This window comes from Podarcis muralis, chromosome 2, assembly GCF_964188315.1.
Source record: "Podarcis muralis chromosome 2, rPodMur119.hap1.1, whole genome shotgun sequence".
Lineage (NCBI taxonomy): Eukaryota > Metazoa > Chordata > Lepidosauria > Squamata > Lacertidae > Podarcis > Podarcis muralis.
This window is the reverse complement of record NC_135656.1, coordinates 8,571,763-8,595,392: the sequence shown is the minus strand read 5'-3', so window position 1 is coordinate 8,595,392 and position 23,630 is coordinate 8,571,763. Positions and strand designations below refer to the sequence as shown.

General features: G+C 46.5%; 2 protein-coding genes across 4 annotated transcripts; one reads left to right on the top strand and one right to left on the bottom strand.

Moving 5' to 3' along the window:
• Window positions 1-8,032: 8,032 nt before the first annotated feature.
• LOC144326866 (uncharacterized) lies at window positions 8,033-11,665 on the bottom strand. Its single transcript, XM_077923836.1, has 2 exons — window positions 11,419-11,665; window positions 8,033-9,476 (listed from the first exon to the last, which is right to left on the bottom strand). The coding sequence occupies exon 2, from the start codon at window positions 9,473-9,475 to the stop codon at window positions 8,168-8,170; it is 1,308 nt and encodes a 435-aa protein (XP_077779962.1). The 5' UTR covers window position 9,476; window positions 11,419-11,665; the 3' UTR covers window positions 8,033-8,167.
• Window positions 11,666-18,316: 6,651 nt separating this feature from the next.
• Window positions 18,317-22,349, top strand: LOC114589957 (claudin-34-like). Of its 3 annotated transcripts, none has more exons than XM_077923835.1 (2): window positions 18,317-18,548; window positions 21,104-22,348. In XM_077923835.1, the coding sequence occupies exon 2, from the start codon at window positions 21,105-21,107 to the stop codon at window positions 22,098-22,100; it is 996 nt and encodes a 331-aa protein (XP_077779961.1). In that variant the 5' UTR covers window positions 18,317-18,548; window position 21,104; the 3' UTR covers window positions 22,101-22,348. The 3 variants fall into 3 exon arrangements, with proteins under 3 accessions (XP_077779961.1, XP_028572195.2, XP_028572196.2); XM_028716362.2 differs by lacking the exon at window positions 18,317-18,548 and adding an exon at window positions 18,555-18,660 and having other exon boundaries at window positions 21,104-22,349; XM_028716363.2 differs by lacking the exon at window positions 18,317-18,548 and adding an exon at window positions 20,014-20,728.
• Window positions 22,350-23,630: the final 1,281 nt, after the last annotated feature.

Here is a 23,630-nt window from a genome sequence, read left to right as displayed (position 1 = left end):
CACTTGCACTTAAGCTTGTTCGTTTGTTTGCCAAAATGTATGCAAGAGCCACACACATATCTTTAAATTCCTTTAGCAGGTCTCAGCAAATACGTTAACAAATATTTTATCTTAAGTAAATACACTGCATGCAAAAATCCTAACCCACTGCAAGAAAGTATCATTTAAAAATCAATAAATATTGAAAGGTTCCCGTTAACCCTGCTTTTTTCTGTGGCCAATACTTACTCATGCATGCATCTGTTCCTGGTTAAGACAAATTTGACTTCCACACAGCAGCTTCATTTCCCCTCTCTTCCCTTCCAGGCTGAAATAAAAAAATTACGCAGGCCCTCGGCCCAAACAGGTGATCCAAGCGGGCTCCCCCCCCCCCCAAAAAAATTCCCTCTCCAAGAGACCAGTCCTGATTGATCCACCAGGTTGAGGTTATTCCGTGTTTGTCGCCTTTTGCCCTTGTTCTGCGCGTGTGGAAGCTGCGCCTCCCTTCTTTGGTTTCAGAGCAGCCTCCTTGCTCGGGCTCCCATCTGCAAGTTTCCTACAAGCGACTGGCTGGGGCTCCTTGTCACCTCCTCCACCTCCTGCTGGGTCGCTCTGTGCCGAAGGCTGGAGAGACAAATCCTAGGATGACAAAATAGCAATCAGATGCAAATCCCTAGCTGTGAATCAAGGCCCAGACACTGGAGAGGGTTGGGTCCCCAAGCGGACGTCGCCCAATTCCGCTCTGGGAAAGGAGAGAGAGAAAAGGGTTTTGCAATTTCATTTCCGTGCACAAGAGTGTAGTCCTCAAGATGAACCTTCTTTTGGGTTGTGGGAATGTGTTTAAAGCAAACGGGTGCACACGCACACCCCGGGAGCTACAGGTCCCAGCAGTGGCGTAGTGTGGGGGGTGCAGGGGGGGCCGGCCGCACCGGGCGCAACATCTGGGGGTTAGGGTTAGGGGGCGCAAATCCACGGGTTAGGGGGCACAAATTACTTGCCTTGCCCCGGGTGCTGACAACCCACGCTACGCCACTGGGTCCCAGCACCCTTAAACTACAGTTCCCAGCTCCCTTGGCACACTGTTTTTCCCAGAGCACCGAAGAAACTGCAGTTCCCTGACCCCTTGGCAGGCTTTGGTTTCTAGAACCCTGAGAAAACTGCAGTTCCCAGCACCTTTAACAATCTACAGTTCCCTGGTGGGGGCGCCTTAAATGTACGGTGCGGCTACCAGCATTGCAAAGCGAACTTCACAGTCCTAAAAAGGAAGCTGGTTTAAGCAGTAATATAGGTCCCCAATTAAGGGCTGCTTTAAGCAGGAAGGTGGAGAGGGAGTGTGGCCCAGTGGTTAGACTGCCAGACTAGGATCTGGGAGGCACAGGGGTTCAAATCTTCTGCTTGGCTATAAACCTCACTGGGTGACATTTTGGGTCCCAGCCACCGCTCTGCTTGCAGCCAGCAGGGCCAATGGTTAGGGGCGACCATGTCCCATCTTTTCTCCAGGCGGCCTACGTGCTTATCTCTGCCATCCTCACAATGACCCTGTGAGGGAGGCTGGGCTGAGAGAACTGACGGCCACCCTCCCAACGTCCCCGTGGGTGAGTTTCAGGGCTGACCAGGGAGCAGAGGAGGGGCAAGGATTCGAAATCTCCAGTCCCAGTCCAGTGCTCTAACCACTAAACCACACTGCCCCCCATTGCAGTTTATAACAGCTGGAGGGCCACAGATGCCCCATATTCTCTGGCTCTGAGATTGGCCAAAGTTTCCTTTCCCTCCCTTGTTGTGCAAAAAGAAAAATGCCCATGACAAAATGTGACATTTTTGGTTCTTTGGAGACAGTTCTGCCTCTCTCTCTCTCTCTCTCTCTCTCTCTCTCTCTCTCTCTCTCTCTCTCCATTTAAAGGAGCCTCATCCCTTTTCCCACCCAACTTCCTCCTGCACACAGCTTCAAGATTTCCATGAAGAACTAACTAACTAACCAACCAACCCATAATTGGAATTTACGAGATTAAGGAGATAAATTATTAGATGGGAGGATAAGTTAATTGCGCAAGGCAAGAATATATAGGATGGCAAAAATCAAAAGAAACAAAGATTATGAGTTGGGTTCTTAAAATAACAACACCACATGCCTCCTCAGTGGATTTCAGAACAAATATGTCTCTCTCTTTTTAAATTACTCAAACACTGCAATGCAAGGAGTTGCAGTGACAATGCAGTGAGATTCTACTCAGAGTAAGCCTATTGGAATGAATGGGTTTGAATTAGTTGTGTCCTTTAGTTTTTGCTTTTTATCTGGATAATACCTAATTATTATCTAATAATTATTATCTAATAATACCTAATTGTAGGGACGCGGGTGGCGCTGTGGGTGAAACCTCAGCGCCTAGGACTTGCCGATCGCATGGTCGGCGGTTCGAATCCCCGCGGCGGGGTGCGCTCCTGTCGTTCGGTCCCAGCGCCTGCCAACCTAGCAGTTCGAAAGCACCCCCGGGTGCAAGTAGATAAATAGGGACCGCTTACTAGCGGGAAGGTAAACGGCGTTTTGTGTGCTGCGCTGGCTCACCAGATGCAGCTTGTCACGCTGGCCACGTGACCCGGAAGTGTCTGCGGACAGCGCTGGCTCCCAGCCTATAGAGTGAGATGAGCGCACAACCCTAGAGTCTGGCAAGACTGGCCCGAACGGGCAGGGGTACCTTTACCTTTTTAATACCTAATTAGGGGTAGGGATTGGTTTGCTTTCTTTCTGTTCTGGTTTTTATTAAGTATTTTGTTGTGTTATTGTTGTTGTTGTTGAAATTCCACAAATTGCACATCAGGATTCGTTACATAGTAAGTCCCCCCCCCCTTTCTATTATCTGCTTCCCATCCCATTTCCTAAGATGTTTTTTTCCTTTTCCACCCTTAGCTGCAACTTATCTTCCCTCTTTTATATCAGAACTCTACTGCTCTATTAGAATTAAAAGAGGGGGAAACCCAGCCGGATGGGCGGGGTCTAACTAAATTATTATTATTATTATTATTATTATTATTATTATTATTATTATTATTAGTGTTTTTATCTTGTATAAAAGATAAAAACAAAAAAACCCAAAGTTGAAGCAAGAAGTCATCTTCAAATGTTAAATAAATCCAAGCAGTGAATTGCCAGGACTTGGAAGCCCCCTCCTAATAATGAATTCACTCATTCCACCCAGCCACCCACCCACCCACCCACCCCCTTTCAAAAATGTGCATGGAATGAATGAGCTGGCATTCAAATCTATTCTTTTAAAAGCATATCTTCTATTATTATTGGGTCCATTCTGACAAATATTGGGTCCATTCTCTCACTTCTGACCCTTCTTGATTCCCTCATTCCTGGGGGTTGGACTAGATGACCCATGGGGTCCCTTCCAACTCTTCCGTTCTACGATTCTCTCGCCTACAATTCCGACACCCGCTTCAGGTTGTACCAATCATACCAGCAGATAAACCGCATTTTCTCCAGTTGATGGTCTTTTTTTAGGGGGTAGAAAGGAGTGTGGGTTTGTTTTGGAGGTTTTTGTTAGGAAATCCTGACATCCAGTGGATGGGGAACGCATGACAGCTGACGTTACACGCCCAACATCCACTTAAAAGCCATATGGTACCTTGAAACGCTTCCCCCAAAAGGATTCTGGGAGCTGTAGTGCTGAGAGCCGTTTGGAGACCCCCTATTACCTTCCACCGTAAAGAGCAAACTATCAGATCCAGATCCATGCAGATCTCTACAGTTTGTTAAGGGCGTCGGGAACTGTAGTTTCTTCGGGGCTCTGGAAAGTGCAGTGTGCCAAGGGAGCTGGGAACTGTAGTTTAAGGGTGCTGGGACCTGTAGCTCCCAGGATGTGCGTATGCACGCGTTTGCTTTAAACGCAATTCCGCAACCCAAAAGAAGGTTTATAATGAGGACTACACTCTTGTGCACGGAATTGAAATTACAGAACCCTTCGTTTATATATTTTTTTAAAATTGAAAGTGTAGGTTTGCTTGGAAGGGACTTGAGTATTGTGATGTACCAGGTTGTTTTTAAGTGCATATCTATATAACATATGGGACCAAAGGGGGTGGGAAATATGTCTACGTCTGAACTGTAGTTAAATGCGGAGAAAATATTTGCAGTTCCTACGGGACCTACGGAGGGGGGGCACATCTTTACAGTTGTTAAATGTTACAAATATTAGGCCTGAACGTATCCTTTCGACTTGACAGCTCAGGGAAGATACCAAGCTTTATGAATCCTATAAAATCAACCCCTTTGACAAGTTCCTCCATTCCAGCACCATTTTGCCCTTGGAAAAAAGACTCTTTCCCCTTCCAACTCCCCAAGCTTGAAGACATGGGTACACACCTCCTGCCCCAGGAAATGCCCAGAGGTGGCAATTGCTGAGATCCTTGTTCTCCAAGGGATGCCGAATCTCATCCCCAGACTTGCCTCTGGCTCCAGAGATGCCAAGGAAGTTCTGTTGTACTTTGGGTGGTGGGTACTTAAGACATGTTTGCCTATGATGCTAAGCTTATACTGTACTTGGGTGTTGCCCTGACATAGCTGTCTATGCTAATCTTGTGTAACCCTCCCCTTTTGTGACATGTGAGTGATGTGGCAATGATGTATTGATGATGCTGTGCAAACTGTATACTGACATATGGTGGGAAAGTTTTCAAAGTCAATGCTGCCCCATGCTCTGGGTTCACTGGCTGCTGTTGAACCTGTTGCGCAACAATAAAGGCTCTGAGGCTACTGACTGCTGTTTTGCTCCAAATTGCTTGCTTGCTGGGATTTCCGTCTTTTACTGACCACATGGACCTGCGGGGGGGGGGGCAGACCTGTACCCCGAGGAGCTGGGCTGTTGAGTAGTCTCTCAACCCGGAATTTTCCTTACCAGTGTGGAACCTCTAATGGAGCTATCTCCCCACTCCCCCCAAAAATATTCTTCTTTAGACTGTCCCTGTGGCTGGCTTTTTGGTTTTTTAAGAAAAGCACATTTCACATCAAATTTAGCTGCAGATTAAGCTGGAGGAAGGGAGGGGTCACTCTCTCTCTCTCCTAAACCTCTCCTTCTCCACCACCACCCTTTTCTGGGCACAAGTATTTTAGACAGCCCACCCCTCTTTCCTCCCTATGCAGAGTTAAGGTCCAATACACTGCTATTACTGTTATTATTGTGAGCTTTGCAATGGTCATGGGGGATAATTTGCAGGAAATGTGTGGCTTACTGTGTTTCTTTTTTAAAAAAGATCTGTTTGCAAAAGGTATGTATAGAAAACAATCAATCAATTACTAATAGGTCCTCAAAACACCTGGGGAGGTACTGCTGCTAGAAACTATTCCCCCTCCCCACCCGTCCCACTTCTAATGCAAACCCCCTTCCTCAGTCAAGATGGGATTTCTGCTAAAAGAGAGTTGGACAACTTGGGGGTTTCAGCAGGAAATTCAAGGCAGCCCCCACCCTGAAAGAGACTGGATTCCCCTGCTAAAACGAAGAAGGGGGACTGTTTAGGGGACAAACCCGCTTCTGAATCAGGAAGGGGTTTGCTTGGAATCCCGCCCAACTGAGCAGAATTTAAGCCCTGCTCATCGGCTGACTCACATCTGTTCAAAGGAGGCTGCAAAGCGGGAGGGGGGGCATGTTTGTATTAAGGTAAGAGGCAGGACTGTCCAGAGTGGAATTAAAAGTCTGGGAGCAAGCAATATCCCTCTGGCTGAAAATCCATTACAATCCTAAGGGACTGTTACCTTGCTTCCTGGCCGCAGTTCCCTACCCTCCTTGGCTTATGCAAATAACTAACAAGATCAAACAAATTGGCTTAAACCCTGAAAATCTTTTTATTGGAACTCTGAACAAGGCAAAAGCAATTATCACTCAGAGACTTTACGATGTCGAATTACAACAAGAAGATGCCCTACTCCCGGAGTCGTATAGATGTTTAAAAGCTTGGCCTAATTTTGCAGCTGCCCCTTACTTAACTAACATCACTAACGAAGCTTATAGATGGGCTTTCTCTAGAGCCCGCTTTGAGACAATGCCCTCAGCAGTGCTGCACGGCAAATTCACGCGGGTACCAATGCATGCGCGTCTCTGCCCCTGTATGTCTAATAAGGTAGAATCTGTTACACACATCCTTCTATTTTGCGAATTTTATAGTAAAGAACGAGCTCAACTTATTTTGCCGCTTTTATCAAAATTTATACCCCTACAACATTATTTGGAATCCTCCCCCGAAATTCTACGAAAATACCTTCTGGAAGATTCCTCAAGCTCAATATCATATGAGGTGGCCAAATTTTGCACTTTAGTAATCAGGAAGCGCAAATCTCCTCTGTTGAACGGCACTCTGCGAAGTTCCCCTGTGTAATCCTTTTTTCTTTTTTTCTTTCTTTTCTGATGTTGTTGTTGATCTCTTTTTGTTTGATCTTGGGGTGTCTAGTGTCACTGGCTTTTCCCGCAATTTAAAATAAAAACAAAAAAAACCTTTTGTGCTCTTCCACACCCGTCCAATGTTCCTGACCCTTATTTTGGATTCTTTTAGCTTCTTTTAAATTCTTATAGATTTTTACATTCACCTTGTGTTTTAATACCTGTTTAGATTTTAAATGCTGGTCTATGACCGTAATAAAGATTTGTTTGTTTGTTTGTATCATTTCGCGGTCTTGTTTATTTCTATGCTCTTTTAGATGTGGCTTCATAGCCGAGTGGGGGATTTGAGCCCCAGTGCCTCCCAGGTGCTAGTTTGGCAGTCTTACCACTAGGCCGCACTGCCTCTCTACCTTCCTGCTTGAAGCAGCCCTTAATTGGGGACCTATATTCCTGCTTAAGCCAGCTTTCTTTTTAGGACTGTGAACTTTGCTTTGCAACACTGGTAGCCGCACCGTACATTTAAGGCGCCCCCACCAAGAATCCTGGGAACTGTAGTTTGTTAAAGGTGCTGGGAACTGCAGCTTTCTCAGGGTTCTGGAAACCATATTGAGCTCTTTGGAATTTCAGAGATTGGGGGGGAGGGCTGTTAACAGATGCTGCGGAAATGAATTCTTCTTGTGGTTTTCCGTGTACGAGATCCATCCCAGTATATAAGCACTACGGTTTGGGAGGAGGCCAGTTGTTTGGAAAGCACAAGGTCGACAGAAAAAGACACCCAGACTTTTGTGGACTGTGGCAGATGAGGACAGAGGGAGACTGCGATTTGGGGAGAATGTATCTTATTCTAAGTAAAGCTTAATATCACAGAAACAGAAAATATGTTTGACTTTCTAGGAAATGGCACTGCTGTTCAGATTGCGAGTTACCCAACCTCACAATTGCTTAAGATCATGCAAACAGACCGATAGCCCATTCTAGTCCAATGCACTGATGTCCACAAAAACCGGACGGATGATTCAAGGAAGCTTCCAGGCAGGGCATGAAGGCACTTAGCTCTTCCCCCCTCCCAGAACTGATATTCCAGGACAAACCTTTTTTATATCAGAACTCTAATGCGCTATTAGAATTAAAAGAGGGGAAAACCCAGCCGGATGGGCGGGGTCTAACTAAATTATTATTACAGTATTTTTCGCTCTATAGGGCTCACCTGACCATAGGGCGCACCTAGTTTTCAGAGGGGGAAATCAAGGGAAATAATATGACCCCCCCCCCCATCTCTGGGAGCAGCCAAGTTACAGGGAACCAGGCAGAGGCCTTCTCAGTGGTGGCGCCTTCTTCATGGTGATCCACTACCGCTTTAAGGGAGGTCTTGGAATAAGTAGATTTGTTGCTGATCCAAAACACCCACCCACCCCACTCACACATGAAAACAAAGACCACCACAGCCAACTACAAATGAATAACCACACCATAGGCCACCCGACCCCACCCCCACCCATCTTTCCCCCCCTCCACCTCTTTCCCCTTTCCTTCCTAATGTCTCAACAAATGAAAATGATTTGTAAAAATGTTACATGGGGGGAAAAACATGAGAGAGAGACATTGCACACTTTTGTAAATCAACAAAATCTTTAATAAATAAATAAATACTTTTTTAAAAAAATCACAAAAAAGAGGCCTCCTCACCTGAAGGACATCAAAGCCCACCTGAAGTCCCAAAATCCCTGAAGTCCTGATCCACACAGATCTATGCGTGTATGGAGCGATCTGCGTGGATCTGCATCTGATAGTTTACGACTCCCTGTTGTAGGGAATCACATGTATAATGGTATGTTTGGGGACATCAGGTGGCCTTTGATGTCCTTCAGGTAACCTTTGGGTGTATGGCTTTCCTCCATCTCCACTGCGCAGGATTCCTCTGGAATGACAAGATCACTTGCACAGCTTTCCTCCATCTCAACTGTGCAGGATTCCTCTGGAATGACAAGATCACTTGCACAGCTTTCCTCCATCTCCACTGCGCAGGATTCCTCTGGAATGACAAGATCACTTGCACAGCTTTCCTCCATCTCAACTGTGCAGGATTCCTCTGGAATGACAAGATCACTTGCACAGCTTTCCTCCATCTCAACTGTGCAGGATTCCTCTGGAATGACAAGATCACTTGCACAGCTTTCCTCCATCTCAACTGTGCAGGATTCCTCTGGAATGACAAGATCACTTGTACAGCCTTCCTCCATCTCAACTGCGCAGGATTTGACAAGATCTTCCACATGGGTTTCCTCCATCTCCACTGTGGAGGATTTCTCTTGAATTACCAGGTCCAGCAGAGAACCACAATTTGAACAAGTAGTTAGACTCTCGCTTTTCACCGCACTTCCTGGGGTAATCACCACTACAGTTTCTATTTGAGATGTATCTGTTGTGGTGGTCCTGATGCAACATCTCTCCATCCCAACCAATGCTGCACTCAGCAGCTGGAAACCTGCAGCGATATAGCCTAGATAAATAGAAGGTCCAATATGCTGCTCGCTGGGAATTTGAGGCAATTCAAAAGTTTCAGGGAAGTCAATTCCCCCATTTTGTAAGACAGCAGACATGTTCCATATCACGGAAATCAGGATGAGTATCCCTGCTGGTAAGTTCAGCAGAGCTCCAAGCCCAAAAAAGGTTGAGAGAAAATCCTTATGTTTTCTGGGCTCGAACACATTGCAGAGGGCAAATGACTGCAATCCAAGGGCCGCTGAATTCATAATGGCAGCTAAGGCCATTAAGTCCTGAGCCATAAAAATTTCCCTCGGGAGGTTTGGATGTTGTTCATGGAGCTCTTCACAATGGTAATAATAGTTTCCGTCGTTCGAAGGGTCTTTCAAAAAACAGACCTGCCAGATTCCGATCCAGATGTTTCCAGAGCCAATTCCCTTTATGTTTTCTACACGCCACACTCGCCAGTTGACAATGGCTATTGAGGCAATGCACATCATCCAGGCCATAATATCCATCAGGAATGCACACAACCGGAGGCAGGACACTAATCTCAGCCATCTGACTACCAGGGAGCCTTCTTTCACCCGCAGGGGGGGTTTGGAGAGGAGGGGAGCAGGGGAGACCTTGGAAGACATCCTGGAAACAAAAGAGAAGACAAGATGCAGTGAGAGAGGGAATAACAAGCATGTCTAGTCATTGAAGGACATCCTTCCATGCACAGAAAGAAGCAGCAAAAGAAAGAGTTCCTCTGCTCTCCCCCCCCCCCCCCCCGGTTAGGTATAGACATCTGAGCCACACATACTTTCTTCCAGCAAACTGCTACTGATTTAATATACTCTTGCACTGTTGCTGTGAAAATGGCCAGAACCTCAGCAACCTGTTGTGGATGGGAGCTGCTCATGTTTCGCTGTTCTGCTATCTTCTACTGCAGCTATCCTGTTCCACCGAGCATAAACTCAGCTATGGCATAGTGAGGAATGTTTAATCCATAAACTTACGTGAAATGCCTTCCTCAGCTAGAGTCTAGCGTGCCAGGAACAGAGCAGGTGTTTGCTAGGTGTTCCTGAGCCTCAAGAAGACTGAGCTGTTGGCCACTGAGCTGACGTTCGCCTGAGCAGCCGGCCAGCCACAGCAGCAACTGCTCTGCAGAATTCTTAGGTCAGTTACAGGCCAGCTAGAATCCTGACAACACCACAAATCATAACTCCAAGGTACTGGTCATTTGGAACATCAGGAAAGTGGAAAATGGGAGGGAACTCAGTTCCCTTCTTTCCCAATGCAGAGTGTCTATTCCAGGACACTGTGCAGTTAAAACACGTTCTTCCTGAAGTCAGATTCAGAGCAGTTCCAGCAGTAAAAATGGGGATGTGTGTATCTCAGTACAGATTTGTTTGATGGTCCTGAATGCATTTCATAAAGGATCTCCATGTACAAGAAAGGCTAATAGCATGAGGCCCTGAACAATAAGAATTGTCTTGGCAAAATTATTGAAGACTCCTTACAAACCTCTCCTTCTTCCCCATCCCATCTTGTTTGGACATTATAGTAAGGGAGAAGATCTTAGCTCTTTCCTTTGCACTGGGATTACATGAAATTTGTGCCATGGGACCCCATCACTCACACCAATACGGGCAACACCATTTTCAGAACCTAGGTGCCCATGATTTAAAATCGCTTTCCTAAGACACTTCAGTCAAAATATTTGTGTTGCTTCCTTCCTGTTCCTTTCTGTGTTGATGCTCCGAATGTGAGCTGCTCAGCTGCATGCAGTTTCCACTGAAGTGTGTGTGTGTGTGATTAACATTCGGCCAAGCAATGGGCCTAAATCCATCTATTTCACTTGAAATAACTTTGGGAGCCAGCCTTTAAAAATCTAAAGGAGATAACAAATTCAGAGGAATTAAAAGCTGTCATCTTTTTGACTATTTTAAACATCTTAGAACATACACAAATGTTAATGTTTGAAGGAAGGCAGCAAATGGAGCATTGGAGCCATCCATTCATTTCAGGAGTTGTGACCATTGATAAGATGAAGCACTTTCACATCGCATGGCAGTGTGCAGTGCTTTTAAAAAGGTAAAGGTAAAGGACCCCTGACAGTTAAGGCCAGTCGCAAACACCTCTGGGGTTGCGGCACTTATCTGGCCGAGGGAGCCGACGTTGGTCCGCAGACAGTTTTTCCGGGTCATGTGGCCAGCAGTGCACAGAAACGCCGTTTACCTTCCCTCCAGAGCGGTACCTATTTATCTACTTGCACTTTGACGTGGTTTGGAACTGCTAGGTTGGCAGGAGCAGGGACCGAGCAACGGGAGCTCACCCCGTCAAAGACGCAAGTCCAGTTCTGTATCTGCATGACATCCTCCGCACCCAAATGCTCTCCCGTTCTGTTTCCCCCACTTAATCCGGATACACCATCTCCATTGAAAACTCTGCTCAGTGAGACCCATCCAATAGAAAAGTGCTGACCGTCTTCATGCAGATACACTTCCGTGCAGGGGTTTGGCCGACAAGTTCTTCCCGAGTGGGGGGATGTTTTCAGGGGCTCTTTGCTTTTCCCTGCCTCCCCTTTCATCCTCACCTGAGGAGATCTTGGCCATTCTCTTGACAGGGACCTCCCTTCTCAGGCCGGATTTCTGTTTTCCTTCATTCCTCCTTCTCCCCGCCTGGTTCACTGAGAAAATAAGAGAGAGGAGGTTTCATGCAAGTCAAGGTGTGCAATGGATCTTCAGGGCATTTGGTAGGAAGAAAAGGTTCAGGAACAAGCAACGCAGCAGCCCCCCAAGCGTAAAAACACATTTGACATATCGCTCATGAGATTCGCCCCCCCCCCCCCCCCCCGCGGATATAAATGCAGAACATCCTACGCTCCTACTAATATACAAAGTGGGGTATTTCATATGATAAGAACAGAGGCAGCTGCCTTAGACGGAGCCAGACCAATTTTGGGAAAGTGCTACATGGGCCAGTCCACCAATTGGCTACCAAACATAGCAAAACACAAAATGGCTGCCATATGGTGTGGTATGAAATAAATTTGCCTGGCTGTGGGGCGTGAAGGCCGCACCCTGCTAGACCCTTTCCACGTGGCCTAGGCCCAGACTCGCTAGCCCCACAAAAGAGGCTCCTCATGAGGCCAGAGGAACATGGCCTGGCTGTGGGGCATGATTCGAAACCTCCAGTCCCAGTCCAGTGCTCTAACCACTAAACCACACTGCCCCCCATTGCAGTCTATAACAGCCTGGAGGGCCACAGATGCCCCATATTCTCTGGCTCTGAGATTGGCCAAAGTTTCCTTTCTATCCCTTGTTGTGCAAAAAGAAAAATGCCCATGAAAAAATGTGACATTTTTGGTTCTTTGGAGACAGTTCTGCCTCTCTCTCTCTCTCTCTCTCTCTCTCTCTCTCTCTCCATTTAAAGGAGCCTCATCCCTTTTCCCACCCAACTTCCTCCTGCACACCCCCCCCCCCAGCTTCAAGATTTCCATGAAGAACTAACTAACCAATCACCCATAATTGGAATTTACGAGATTAAGCAGATAATTTATTTTTATATAATGAAAATAGATGGGAGGATAAGTTAATTGCGCAAGTCAAGAATATATAGGATGGCAAAAATCAAAAGAAACAAAGATTATGATTTGGGTTCTTAAAATAACACCAACACATGCCTGCCCAGTGGATTTCAGAACAAATATGTCTCTGTTGTTTTTTTTAAAAAAAGTTTTTCCGCAACTTCAGACGTCGAGGGCTAATTCTTTTTCCGAGGAGAGAAACCCTTCTGCTTCCGCCGAAAAACCTTTCAGGGGAGCATTTGCAACAGTTTGACACCATTTTTAAGTGAACTGCAGAATGTAAGATTTTTCCTGAAATTGTGACCGCGCGGCTTAGGGATTTTTTTAAAAAATGTTTTTCCGCAGGTTCAGACGTCGACGGCTAATTCTTTTCCCGATGATAGAAACGCTTCTGTTTCCACCGAAAAAGCTTTCAGGGGAGCAGTTGCAACATTTTGGCACCATTTTTGAGTGAATTGCTGAACGTCAGATTTTTGCTGAAATTGTGACCGTGCAGCTTAGGAAAATTTTCAAAAAAAAAGTTTTTCCGCAAGTTCAGACGTCAAGAGCTAATTCTTTTTCTCATGATAGAAACCCTTCTGTTTCCACGGAAAACCTTTCAGGGGAGCATTTGCAACATTTTGGCACCATTTTTGAGTGAATTGCAGAAACTCAGATTTTTGCTGAAATTGTGACCGCGCGGCTTAGGGATTCTTAGGGTGCGGCTACCAGGGTTGCAAAGCCAAGTTCACAGTCCTAAAAAGAAAGCTGGCTTAAGCAGGAATATAGATTCCCAATTAAGGGCTGCTTCAAGCAGGAAGGTGTAGAGGCAGTGCGGCCTAGTGGTAAGACTGCCAAACTAGCACCTGGGATGCACCGGGGTTCAAATCCCCCTCTCAGCTATGAAGCCACATCTAAAAGAGCATAGAAATAAACAAGACCACGAAATGATACAAGCGTGTCCCGCCGCTTTGAAGCCTCCTTTGAACAGATGTGAGGAGGCTTATTGTGCTGTTCTGCCCAGGGCTGGGCGATGTCTGGTTTTCAACGTCAGCCGATGAGCAGGGCTTAAATTCTGCTCAGTTGGGCGGGATTCAGGCAGGGGGCTGCCTTGAATTTCCTGCTGAAACACCCAAGTTGTCAAACTCTATTTTAGCAAGACCTTCAACTGAAATCCCATCTTGATTGTGGAAGGGGGTTTGCATTAGAAGTGGGACGGGCGGGGAGGGGGAATAGTTTCTAGCAGCAGTACCTCCCCTGGTGCTTTGAGGACCTATTACTAATTGATTGATTGATTTTCTATACATACCTTTTGCAAACAGATCTTTTTAAAAAAGGAAACACAGTAAGCCACACATTTCCTGCAAATTACGCCCCATGACCATTCCAAAGCTAATAGTAATAGTAATAATAATAAGAAGAAGAGGAAGAAGAAGAAGAATAGCAACATAGGGACGCGGGTGGCGCTGTGGGTTAAACCACAGAGCCTAAGACTTGCTGATCAGAAGGTCGGAGGTTCGAATCCCCGCGACGGGGTGAGCTCCCGTTGCTCAGTCCCAAATCCTGCCAACCTAGCAGTTCAAAAACACGTCAAAGTGCAAGTAAATAGGTACCGCTCCGGTGGGAAGGTAAACGGCGTTTCCGTGCACTGCTCTGGTTTGCCAGAAGCGGCTTAGTCATGCTGGCCACATGACCCGGAAGCTGTACGCCGGCTCCCTCGGCCAATAAAGCGAGATGAGCACCGCAACCCCAGAGTCGGCCACGACTGGACCTAATAGTCCCTTTACCTTTACCTTTAATAGCAGTTTATTGGGCCTTAACTCTGCATAGGGAGGAAACAGGGGTGGGCTGTCTAAAATAATTGTGCCCAGAAAAGGGTGGTGGTGGACAGGAGAGGTTTAGGAGAGAAAGAGTGGCCCCTCCCTTACCCCAGCTTAATCCGCAGCTAAATTTGATGTGAAATGTGCTTTTCTTACAAAACCAAAAATCCGGCCACAGGGACAGTCTAAGGAACAATATTTTGGGGGGGAGTGGGGAGATTGCTCCATTAGAGGTTCCACACTGTTAAGGAAAAATCCGGGTTGAGAGACTACTCAACAGCCCAGCTCCTCGGGGTACAGGTCCCCCCCCCCCCCCGCAGGTCCATGTGGTCAGTAAAAGAAGGAAATTCCAGCAAGCAAGCAATTTGGAGCAAAACAGCAGTCAGTAGACTCAGAGCCTTTATTGTTGCGCAACAGGTTCAACAGAAGCCAGTGAACCCAGAGCATGGGGCCACATTGACTTTGAAAACTTTCCCACCATATATCAGAATACAGTTTGCACAGCATCATCAATACATCATTGATACATCACTAACATGTCACAAAAGGGGAGGGTTACACAATAGTAGCCTAGACAGCTATGTCAGGGCAACACCCAAGTACAGTATAAGCTTAGCATCATAGGCAAACATGTCTTAAGTACCCACCACCCAAAGTACAACAGAACTTCCTTGGCATCTCTGGAGCCGGAGGCAAGTCTGGGGATGAGATTTGGAGAACCAGGAGCCCAGCAATTGTCACCTCTGGGCATTTCCTGGGGCAGGAGGTGTGTACCCATGTCTTCAAGCTTGGGGAGTTGGAAGGGGAAAGAGTCTTTTTTCCAAGGGCAAAATGGTGCTGGAATGGAGGAACTTGTCAAAGGGGTTGATTTTATAGGATTCATAAAGCTTGGTATCTTCCCTGAGTTGTCAAGTCGAAAGGATACGTCCAGGCTTAATATTTGTAACATTTAACAACTTTAAAGATGTCCCCCCCCCCCCCCGTAATTCCGTAACACCTTCGGAGATAAATTTTCTCTAGGTTCTGTAGGGACGGAGAGATTTTGCGCCAAGACCACCGCAACAGATAAATGTCAAATAGCAACTGTAAGGCTGATCACCCCAAGAAGCGCGGTAAAAAGCGAGAGTCTAACTCCTTGTGGAAAGTGTGGTTCTCTGCTGGATCTGGTAATTGAAGAGAAATCCTCCGCACTTGAGATGGAGGAAAGCCATGCGGAAGATTTTATCATTCCAGAGGAATCCTGCGAAGTGGAGATGGAGGAAAACCCCAAACATACCATCATACAGGTTACTCCCTGCAACAGGGAGTAGCAAACTGCTAAATACAGTGGTGCCCCGCAAGACGAACGCCTCGCAAGACGGAAAACCCGCTAGACGAAAGGGTTTTCCGTTTTGGAGGCGCTTCGCAAAACGAATTCCCCTATGGGCTTCCTTCGCAAGACGAAAGCCCATAGGGAAATCTCCGGGACAGCGGGGAAGCGCAGCGCGTCTTCCCCACTGTCCTCGGACCTCCTCTGAAGGCTGGCGGCGGGGCGGAGAGACCTCCTCCCGCCGCCAGCCTTCGTTTCTCCGCTATCCCGGACGGCTTTTGAAGGCAGGCGGGGGGGGGAGCAAAGACTTTCGCTCCCTCTTCTGAAGGACCTCTTCTGAAGGCCGGCGGGGGGCAAAAGTCTTTGCTCTCCCCTGCCTGCCTTCCCGGGGGCTTTTAAATCGAGAAGTCCTCCGCTGTCCCGGGGTTTTTTAAAATGCTGGCGGGCGGCAGCGGAGGCTTCGCTGCCGCCCGCCAGCATTTTAAGATTGCCCCGGACAGCGGAGAAGTCCTCCGCTGTCCCGGGATTTTTTAAAATGCTGGCGGGCGGCAGCGGAGGCTTCGCTGCCGCCCGCCAGCATTTTAAGTTCGCCCCGGACAGCGGAGAAGTCCTCCGCTGTCCCAGGGTTTTTTAAAATGCTGGGGGTGGGAAGAAAAGCCCTTGTCCCCCCCCCCAGCCTTCAGAAGAGGTCGGGGGACAGACTGTCCCCAGACCTAGTCTGAAGTCGGTTTCCATAGGAACGCATTGATTGATTTTCAATGCATTCCTATGGGAAACCGTGCTTCGCAAGATGAAAAACTCGCAAGAAGAAAAAACTTGCGGAACGAATTAATTTCGTCTTGCGAGGCACCACTGTATTGGAATATATTGATATATGGCAATATCTGAAATAAGGATGGAGCTATGTAGAGGCATTGGCTGGCTTCACAGTTTTTCCCACATTGTGCAATCTCTGGAACGTGAATGTATAATTGGATGGTGGGAGTGTGTTTGGGAGGAGCTGAAGGAGCCCCCTGTTCTGCTGTCCTCTCCCCCTCGGTCAAGCAACTACTCACCAGCTACTTCTCTGTCGTCAGTGCCTCTGGCATGTGCCTCAAGGTCACAAAGGCCAACATCTTGCACTTAGCATTGCACAGAAGAGCACAGGAGCCCTTCTCGGCTTGGGTGAGGAGCTCTCAGTGGAAGCTAGGGTTACCCAGCTGGCGTGTACCCCATTGATGTTTATCCTTTTTGTGTTTGTTGGCCTTGTGCTGGTGCCAGGCTATTTTGTGCCCTAGGCATGGCTAGCTACTTGCACCACTCTCCCAAAAACTAGTATTTATTTATTTATTTATTAAAAATTTTGTTGATTTACAATGCAATGTCTCTCTCTCATGTTCCCCCCCCCCATGTGCAATGTCTCTCTCTCATGTTCCCCCCCCCCCATGTAAATTTTTTACAAATCATTTTCATTTGTTGAGACATTAGGAAGAAAAGGGGAAAGAGGTGGGGGGGAGATGGGGGGTGTCGGATGGTGATTTTTCTATTTTACTTCCTATATGTAGGGTTTGGTGTCAGCGTTGTTTGTGCAAGTTCTTTGCTGTTCGCTTGTGTTCCTTTGGTGGTGAGAGAGGTTGGGGTTGGCCTAGGGTGTGGTTATTCATTTGTAGTTGGCTGTGGTGGTCTTTGTTTCCATGTGTGAGTGTGGGGTGTGTGTGTTTTGGATCAGCAAGAAATCTACTTATTCCAAGACCTCCCTTAAAGCAGTAGTGGATCACCATGAAGAAGGCGCCACCACCGAGAAGGCCTCTGCCTGGTTCCCCGTAACTTGGCTTCTTGCAGGCGTCTCCTTCGTTTTTCCTTCTAGCGCCTGCTGAAAACCTTTGATTTCACCCCCCAGAGGCGCACTCCATTGCCTCTCAAAAGAGATGCCCACAACTTCCCAGGGAACTCTGTGAATGGTAGTTCTCGGAGGCATATTTGTTCTGAAATCCACTGGGCAGGCATGTGTTGGTGTTATTTTAAGAACCCAAATCATAATCTTTGTTTCTTGTGCAATTAATTTATCCTCCCATCTATTTTCCTTATATAAAAATAAATTATCTCCTTAATCTTGTAAATTCCAATCATGGGTTGGTTAGTTAGTTAGTTCTTCATGGAAATCTTGAAGCTAGGGGGGGGGGGTGTGCAGGAGGAAGTTGGGTGGGAAAAGGGATGAGGCTCCTTTAAATGGAGAGAGAGAGAGAGAGAGAGAGAGAGAGAGAGAGAGAGAGAGAGAGAGAGGCAGAACTGTCTCCAAAGAACCAAAAATGTCACATTTTGTCATGGGCATTTTTCTTTTTGAAATCTCAGAGCCAGAGAATATGGGGCATCTGTGGCCCTCCAGGCTGTTATAGACTGCAATGGGGGGCAGTGTGGTTTAGTGGTTAGAGCACTGGACTGGGACTGGATGTTTCGAATCATGCCCCACAGCCAGGCCACGTTCCTCTGGCCTCATGAGGAGCCTCTTTTGTGGGGCTAGCGAATGTGGGCCTAGGCCACGTGGAAAGGGTCTAGCAGGGTGCGGCCTTCACGCCCCACAGCCAGGCAAATTTATTTCATACCACACCATATGGCAGCCATTTTGTGTTTTGCTATGTTCTCACTGGTAGCCAATTGGTGGACTGGCCCATGTAGCACTTTCCCAAAATTGGTCTGGCTCCGTCTAAGGCAGCTTCCTCTGTTCTTATCATATGAAATACCCCACTATTTATATTAATAGGAGCACGGGATGTTCTGCATTTATATCCGCGGGGGGGGGGGGGGTGTGTGTCTCATGAGCGATGTGTCCAAATGTGTTTTTACGCTTGGGGGGCGGCTGCGTCGCTTGTTCCTGAACCTTTTCTTCCTCCCAAATGCCCTGAAGATCCATTGCACACCTTGACTTGCATGAAACCTCCTCTCTCTTATTTGCTCAGTGAACCAGGTGGGGAGAAGGAGGAATGAAGGAAAACAGAAATCCGGCCTGAGAACGGAGGTCCCTGTCAAGAGAATGGCCAAGATCTCCTCAGGTGAGGATGAAAGGGGAGACAGGGAAAAGCAAAGAGCCCCTGAAAACACCCCCACACTCGGGAAGAACTTGTCGGCCAAACCCCTGCACGGAAGTGTATCTGCATGAAGACGGTCACCACTTTTCTATTGGATGGGTGTCACTGAGCAGAGTTTTCAATGGAGATGGTGTATCCGGATTAAGTGGGGGAAACAGAACGGGAGAGCATTTGGGTGTGGAGGATGTCATGCAGATACAGAACTGGACTTGCGTCTTTGATGGAGTGAGCTCCCATTGCTCGGTCCCAGCTCCTGCCAACCTAGCAGTTCCAAACCATGTCAAAGTGCAAGTAGATAAATAGGTACCGCTCTGGAGGGACGGTAAACGGCGTTTCTGTGCGCTGCTCTGGTTTTTCCAGAAGTGGCTTAGTCTTGCTGGCCACATGACCCGGAAAAACTGTCTGCAGACCAATGTCAGCTCCCTCGGCCAGTAAAGCCAATGAGTGGCACAACCCCAGAGCCGTGACTGGACTGAACTGTCAGGGGTCCTTTACATTTACCTTTTTAAAAGCACTGCACACTGCCGTGCGATATGAAAGTGCTTCATCTTATCAATGGTCACAACTCCTGAAATGAATGGATGGCTCCAATGCTCCATTTGCTGCCTTCCTTCAAACATTAACATTTGTGTATGTTCTAAGATGTTTAAAATAGTCAAAAAGATGACAGCTTTTAATTCCTCTGAATTTGTTATCTCCTTTAGATTTTTAAAGGCTGGCTCCCAAAGTTATTTCAGGTGAAATAGATGGATTTAGGCCCATTGCTTGGCCAAATGTTAATCACACACACACTTCAGTGGACACTGCATGCAGCTGAGCAGCTCACATTCGGAGCATCGACACAGAAAGGAACAGAAAGAAAGCAACACAAATATTTTGACGGAAGTGTCTTTTAAATCATGGACACCTAGGTTCTGAAAATGGTATTGCCTGTATTGGTGTGAGGGATGGGGTCCCATGGCACAAATTCCATGTGGTCCCAGTGCAAAGGAAAAGAGCTAAGATCTTCTCCTTTACTATAATGTCCAAACAAGATGGGATGGGGAAGAAGAAGGATAGGTTTGTAAGGAGTCTTCAATAATTTTGCCAAGGAAATTCTTATGGCTCATGCTATTGGCCTTTCTTGTACATGGAGATCCTTTATGAAATGCATTCAGACCCATCAAACAAATCTGTACTGAGATACACACATCACCATTTTTACTGCTGGAACTGCTCTGAATCTGACTTCAGGAAGAACGTGTTTCAACTGCACAGTGTCCTGGAATAGACACTCTGCATTGGGAAAGAAGGGAACTGAGTTCCCTCCCATTTTCCACTTTCCTTGAAGGAAGGTGAGGACAGGTGACCTCACCTAGGCCCGAAGTCACCCCCCAAACAGGCTCAAAGCTTCTCAAAGCTTTTCAAAATCATTTTCTCAGTAGCTAAGCATCAGAAACATTCCGCTTGCTGTAACTAAAAAGATTGCAACAAGGTAGAGAACAGAGCCCATTGTCTTCTCAGGCCTTTCTCAGAACCACATTGCAACTTGCTTTCTCTCCGGGAACCATGCCAAGCACAAGAATGAAACAACGGGAACACTCTGAAAACCCCCTCACCCCCTTTCCTGCCAAGAGTCCACAATAGTTCCAAGACAGCTTTCTGTTCATGCTCAGAGGAACCTCAACAGGGGCAGGACTCTGGAAGAAGGGGGAGGCATCTGGAAGGGGTATATATGCTTGTGCACATGATTGTGAACTCGTGCATGCTTTTGTGGACTATCACACTTGCTCCTTCTACCAGTTCATGGATGGTAGAAATAAACCTTTTTCTCCGAAACTATTCCTTGAGTGTCTGTTGACTCCCACTTCCCTTTCCCAGGCGCAATATTTTTCCCACCCGAGGGCAAAGCCTCATAAGGCTACATCCTGATGTTCCAAATGACCAGTACCTTGGAGTTATGATTTGTGGTGTTGTCAGGATTCTAACTGTAACTGTAACTGACCTAAGAATTCTGCAGGGCAGTTGCTGCTGTGGCTGGCTGGCTGCTCAGGCGAACGTCAGCTCAGTGGCCAACAGCTCAGTCTTCTTGAGGCTCAGGAACACCTAGCAAATACCTGCTCTATACCTGGCACGCTAGACTCTAGCTGAGGAAGGCATTTCACGTAAGTTTATGGATTAAACATTCCTCACTATGCCATCAGCTGTGTTTATGCTCGGTGGAAAAGGATAGCTTCAGCAGCAGATAGCAGAACAGCGAATCATGAGCAGCTCCCATCCACAACAGGTTGCTGAGGTTCTGGCCATTTTCACAGGAACAGTGCAAGAGTATATTAAATCAGTGGCAGTTTGCTGGAAGAAAGTATGTGTGGATCAGATGTCTCTACCTAACCAGGGGGTGGGAGAGAGCAGGAACTTTTTCTTTTGCTGCTTCTTTCTGTGCATAGAAGGAAGAATGCAGGAGGGAGGATGTCCTTCAATGACTAGACATGCTTGTTATTCCCTCTCTCACTGCATCTTGTCTTCTCTTTTGTTTCCAGGATGTCTGCCAAGGTCTCCCCTGGTCCCCTGCTCTCCAAACCCCCCATGCAGGTGAAAGAAGGCTCCCTGGTGGTCAGGTGGCTGAGATTAGTGTCCGGTCTCCAGTTGTGTGCATTCCTGATAGATATTGCGGCCTGGATTATGTGCATTGCCTCAACAGCCGTTGTCAACTGGCGAGTGTGGCGTGTGGAAAACATCAAGGGAATCGGCTCTGGAAACATCTGGGTTGGAATCTGGCAGGTCTGCTTTTGGAAAGACCCTTCTAACGACGGCAACTCTTTTTGGCATTGCGAAGATCTCAATGAGCAACATCCAAGCCTCCCAAGGGAAATTTTTATTGCACAGGACTTAATGGCATTAGCGTCCATTATGAATTCAACGGCCCTGGGATTGATTTCATTTGCCTTGTACAATGTGTTCGAGCCCAGAAAACATAAGAATTTTGTGTTAACCTTTTTTAGGCTTGCAGCTTTCCTGAACTTAGTTGCAGGGATACTCGTCCTGATTTCCGTGGTATGGAACATGTCTGCCGTCTTACATAATGGGGAAATTGACTTCCCTGAAGCTTTTGAATTGCCTCAAATTCCCAGCGAGCAGCATATTGGACCTTCTATTTATCTAGGCTATATCGCTGCAGGTTTCCAGCTGCTGAGTGCAGCATTGGTTGGGATTGAGAGATTTTGCGTCAAGACCACCGCAACAGATAAATGTCAAATAGCGACCGTAAGGGTGATTACCCCAAGAAGCGCAGCAAAAAGCGAGAGTCTAACTACTTGTGGAAAGTGTGGTTCTCTGCTGGATCTCGTAATTGAAGAGAAATCCACAGATGAGATGGAGGAAAGCCATGCGGAAGATTTTGTCATTCCAGAGGAATCCTGCGAAGAGGAGATGGAGGAAAGCCATACACCCCAAAGCTCACCTGAAGGACATCAAAGCCCACCTGATGTCCCCAAACATACAATTATATATGTGATTCCCTACAACAGGGAGTCGTAAACTATCAGATGCAGATCCACACAGATCGCTCCATACACGCATGGATCTGCGTGGATCAGGATCTGATAGTTTTGTTTTGGGACTTCAGATGGGCTTTGATGTCCTTCAGGTGAGGAGGCCTCTTTTTTATGAATAGTATTTATTTATTTATTAAAGATTTTGTTGATTTACAAAAGTGTGCAATGTCTCTCTTTCATGTATTTTCCCCCATGTAACATTTTTACAAATCATTTTCATTTGTTGAGACATTAGGAAGAAAAGGGGAAAGAGGTGGAGGGGGGGGGAAGATGGGTGGGGGTGGGGTCGGGTGGCGATTTTTCTATTTTACCTTACTATACGTAGGGTTTGGTGTCAGCGTTGTTTGTGCAGGTTCACCTGAAGCGGGTGTCGGAATTGTAGGCGAGAGAATTGTAGAAAGGAAGAGTTGGAAGGGACCCCATGGGTCATCTAGTCTAACCCCCAGGAATGAGGGGATCAAGAAGGGTCAGAAGTGAGAGAATGGACCCAATATTTGTCAGAATGGACCCAATAATAAAAGAAAATATGCTTTTAAAAGAATAGAATTGAATGCCAGCTCATTCATTCCATGCACATTTTTGAAAGGGTGGGTGGGTGGAAAGAGTGAATTCATCACTAGGAGGGGGCTTCCAAGTCCTGGCAATTCACTGCTTGCATTTATTTAATATTTGAAGATGCCTTCTTGCTTCAACTCTGTTTTTTTGTGTGTTTTAATCTTTTATACAAGATAAAAACACACACACAAAAATAAAACGACAATAATAATAATAATTTAGTTAGACCCCGCCCATCCGGCTGGGTTTCCCCCTCTTTTAATTCTAATAGAGCATTAGAGTTACGATATAAAAGAGGGAAGATAAGTTGCAGCTAAGGTTGGAAAAGAAAAAAAACATCTTAGGAAATGGGATGGAAAGCTGATAATAGAACGGGGGGGGGGGGGGGGACTTACTATGTAATGAATCCTGATGTGCAATTTGTGGAATCAATACTTAATAAAAACCAGAACAGAAAGAAAGCAAACCAATCCCTATCCCTAATTAGGTATTATCCAGATAAAAAGCAAAAACTAAAGGACACAACTTATTCAAACCCATTCATTCCAATAGGCTTACTCTGAGTAGAATCTCACTGCATTGTCACTGCAACTCCTTGCATTGCAGTGTTTGAGTAATTTAAAAAGAGAGAGACATATTTGTTCTGAAATCCACTGAGGAGGCATGTGGTGTTGTTATTTTAAGTATTTGGGTAATTTTTTAAAAAGCCATGCAGGAGATTTTGGCATTCCAGAGGAATCCTGCGAAGGGGAGATGGAGGAAAGCCCCAAAGATACCATCATACATGTTACTCCCTGCAACAGGGAGTAACAAACTGCTAAATATTGGAATATATTGATATATGGCAATATCTGAAATAAGGATGGAGCTATGTAGAGGCATTGGCTGGCTTCACAGTTTTCCCCACGTTGTGATTTTTGTACAACACACACTCACACACTTCATGATTCGCAATCTA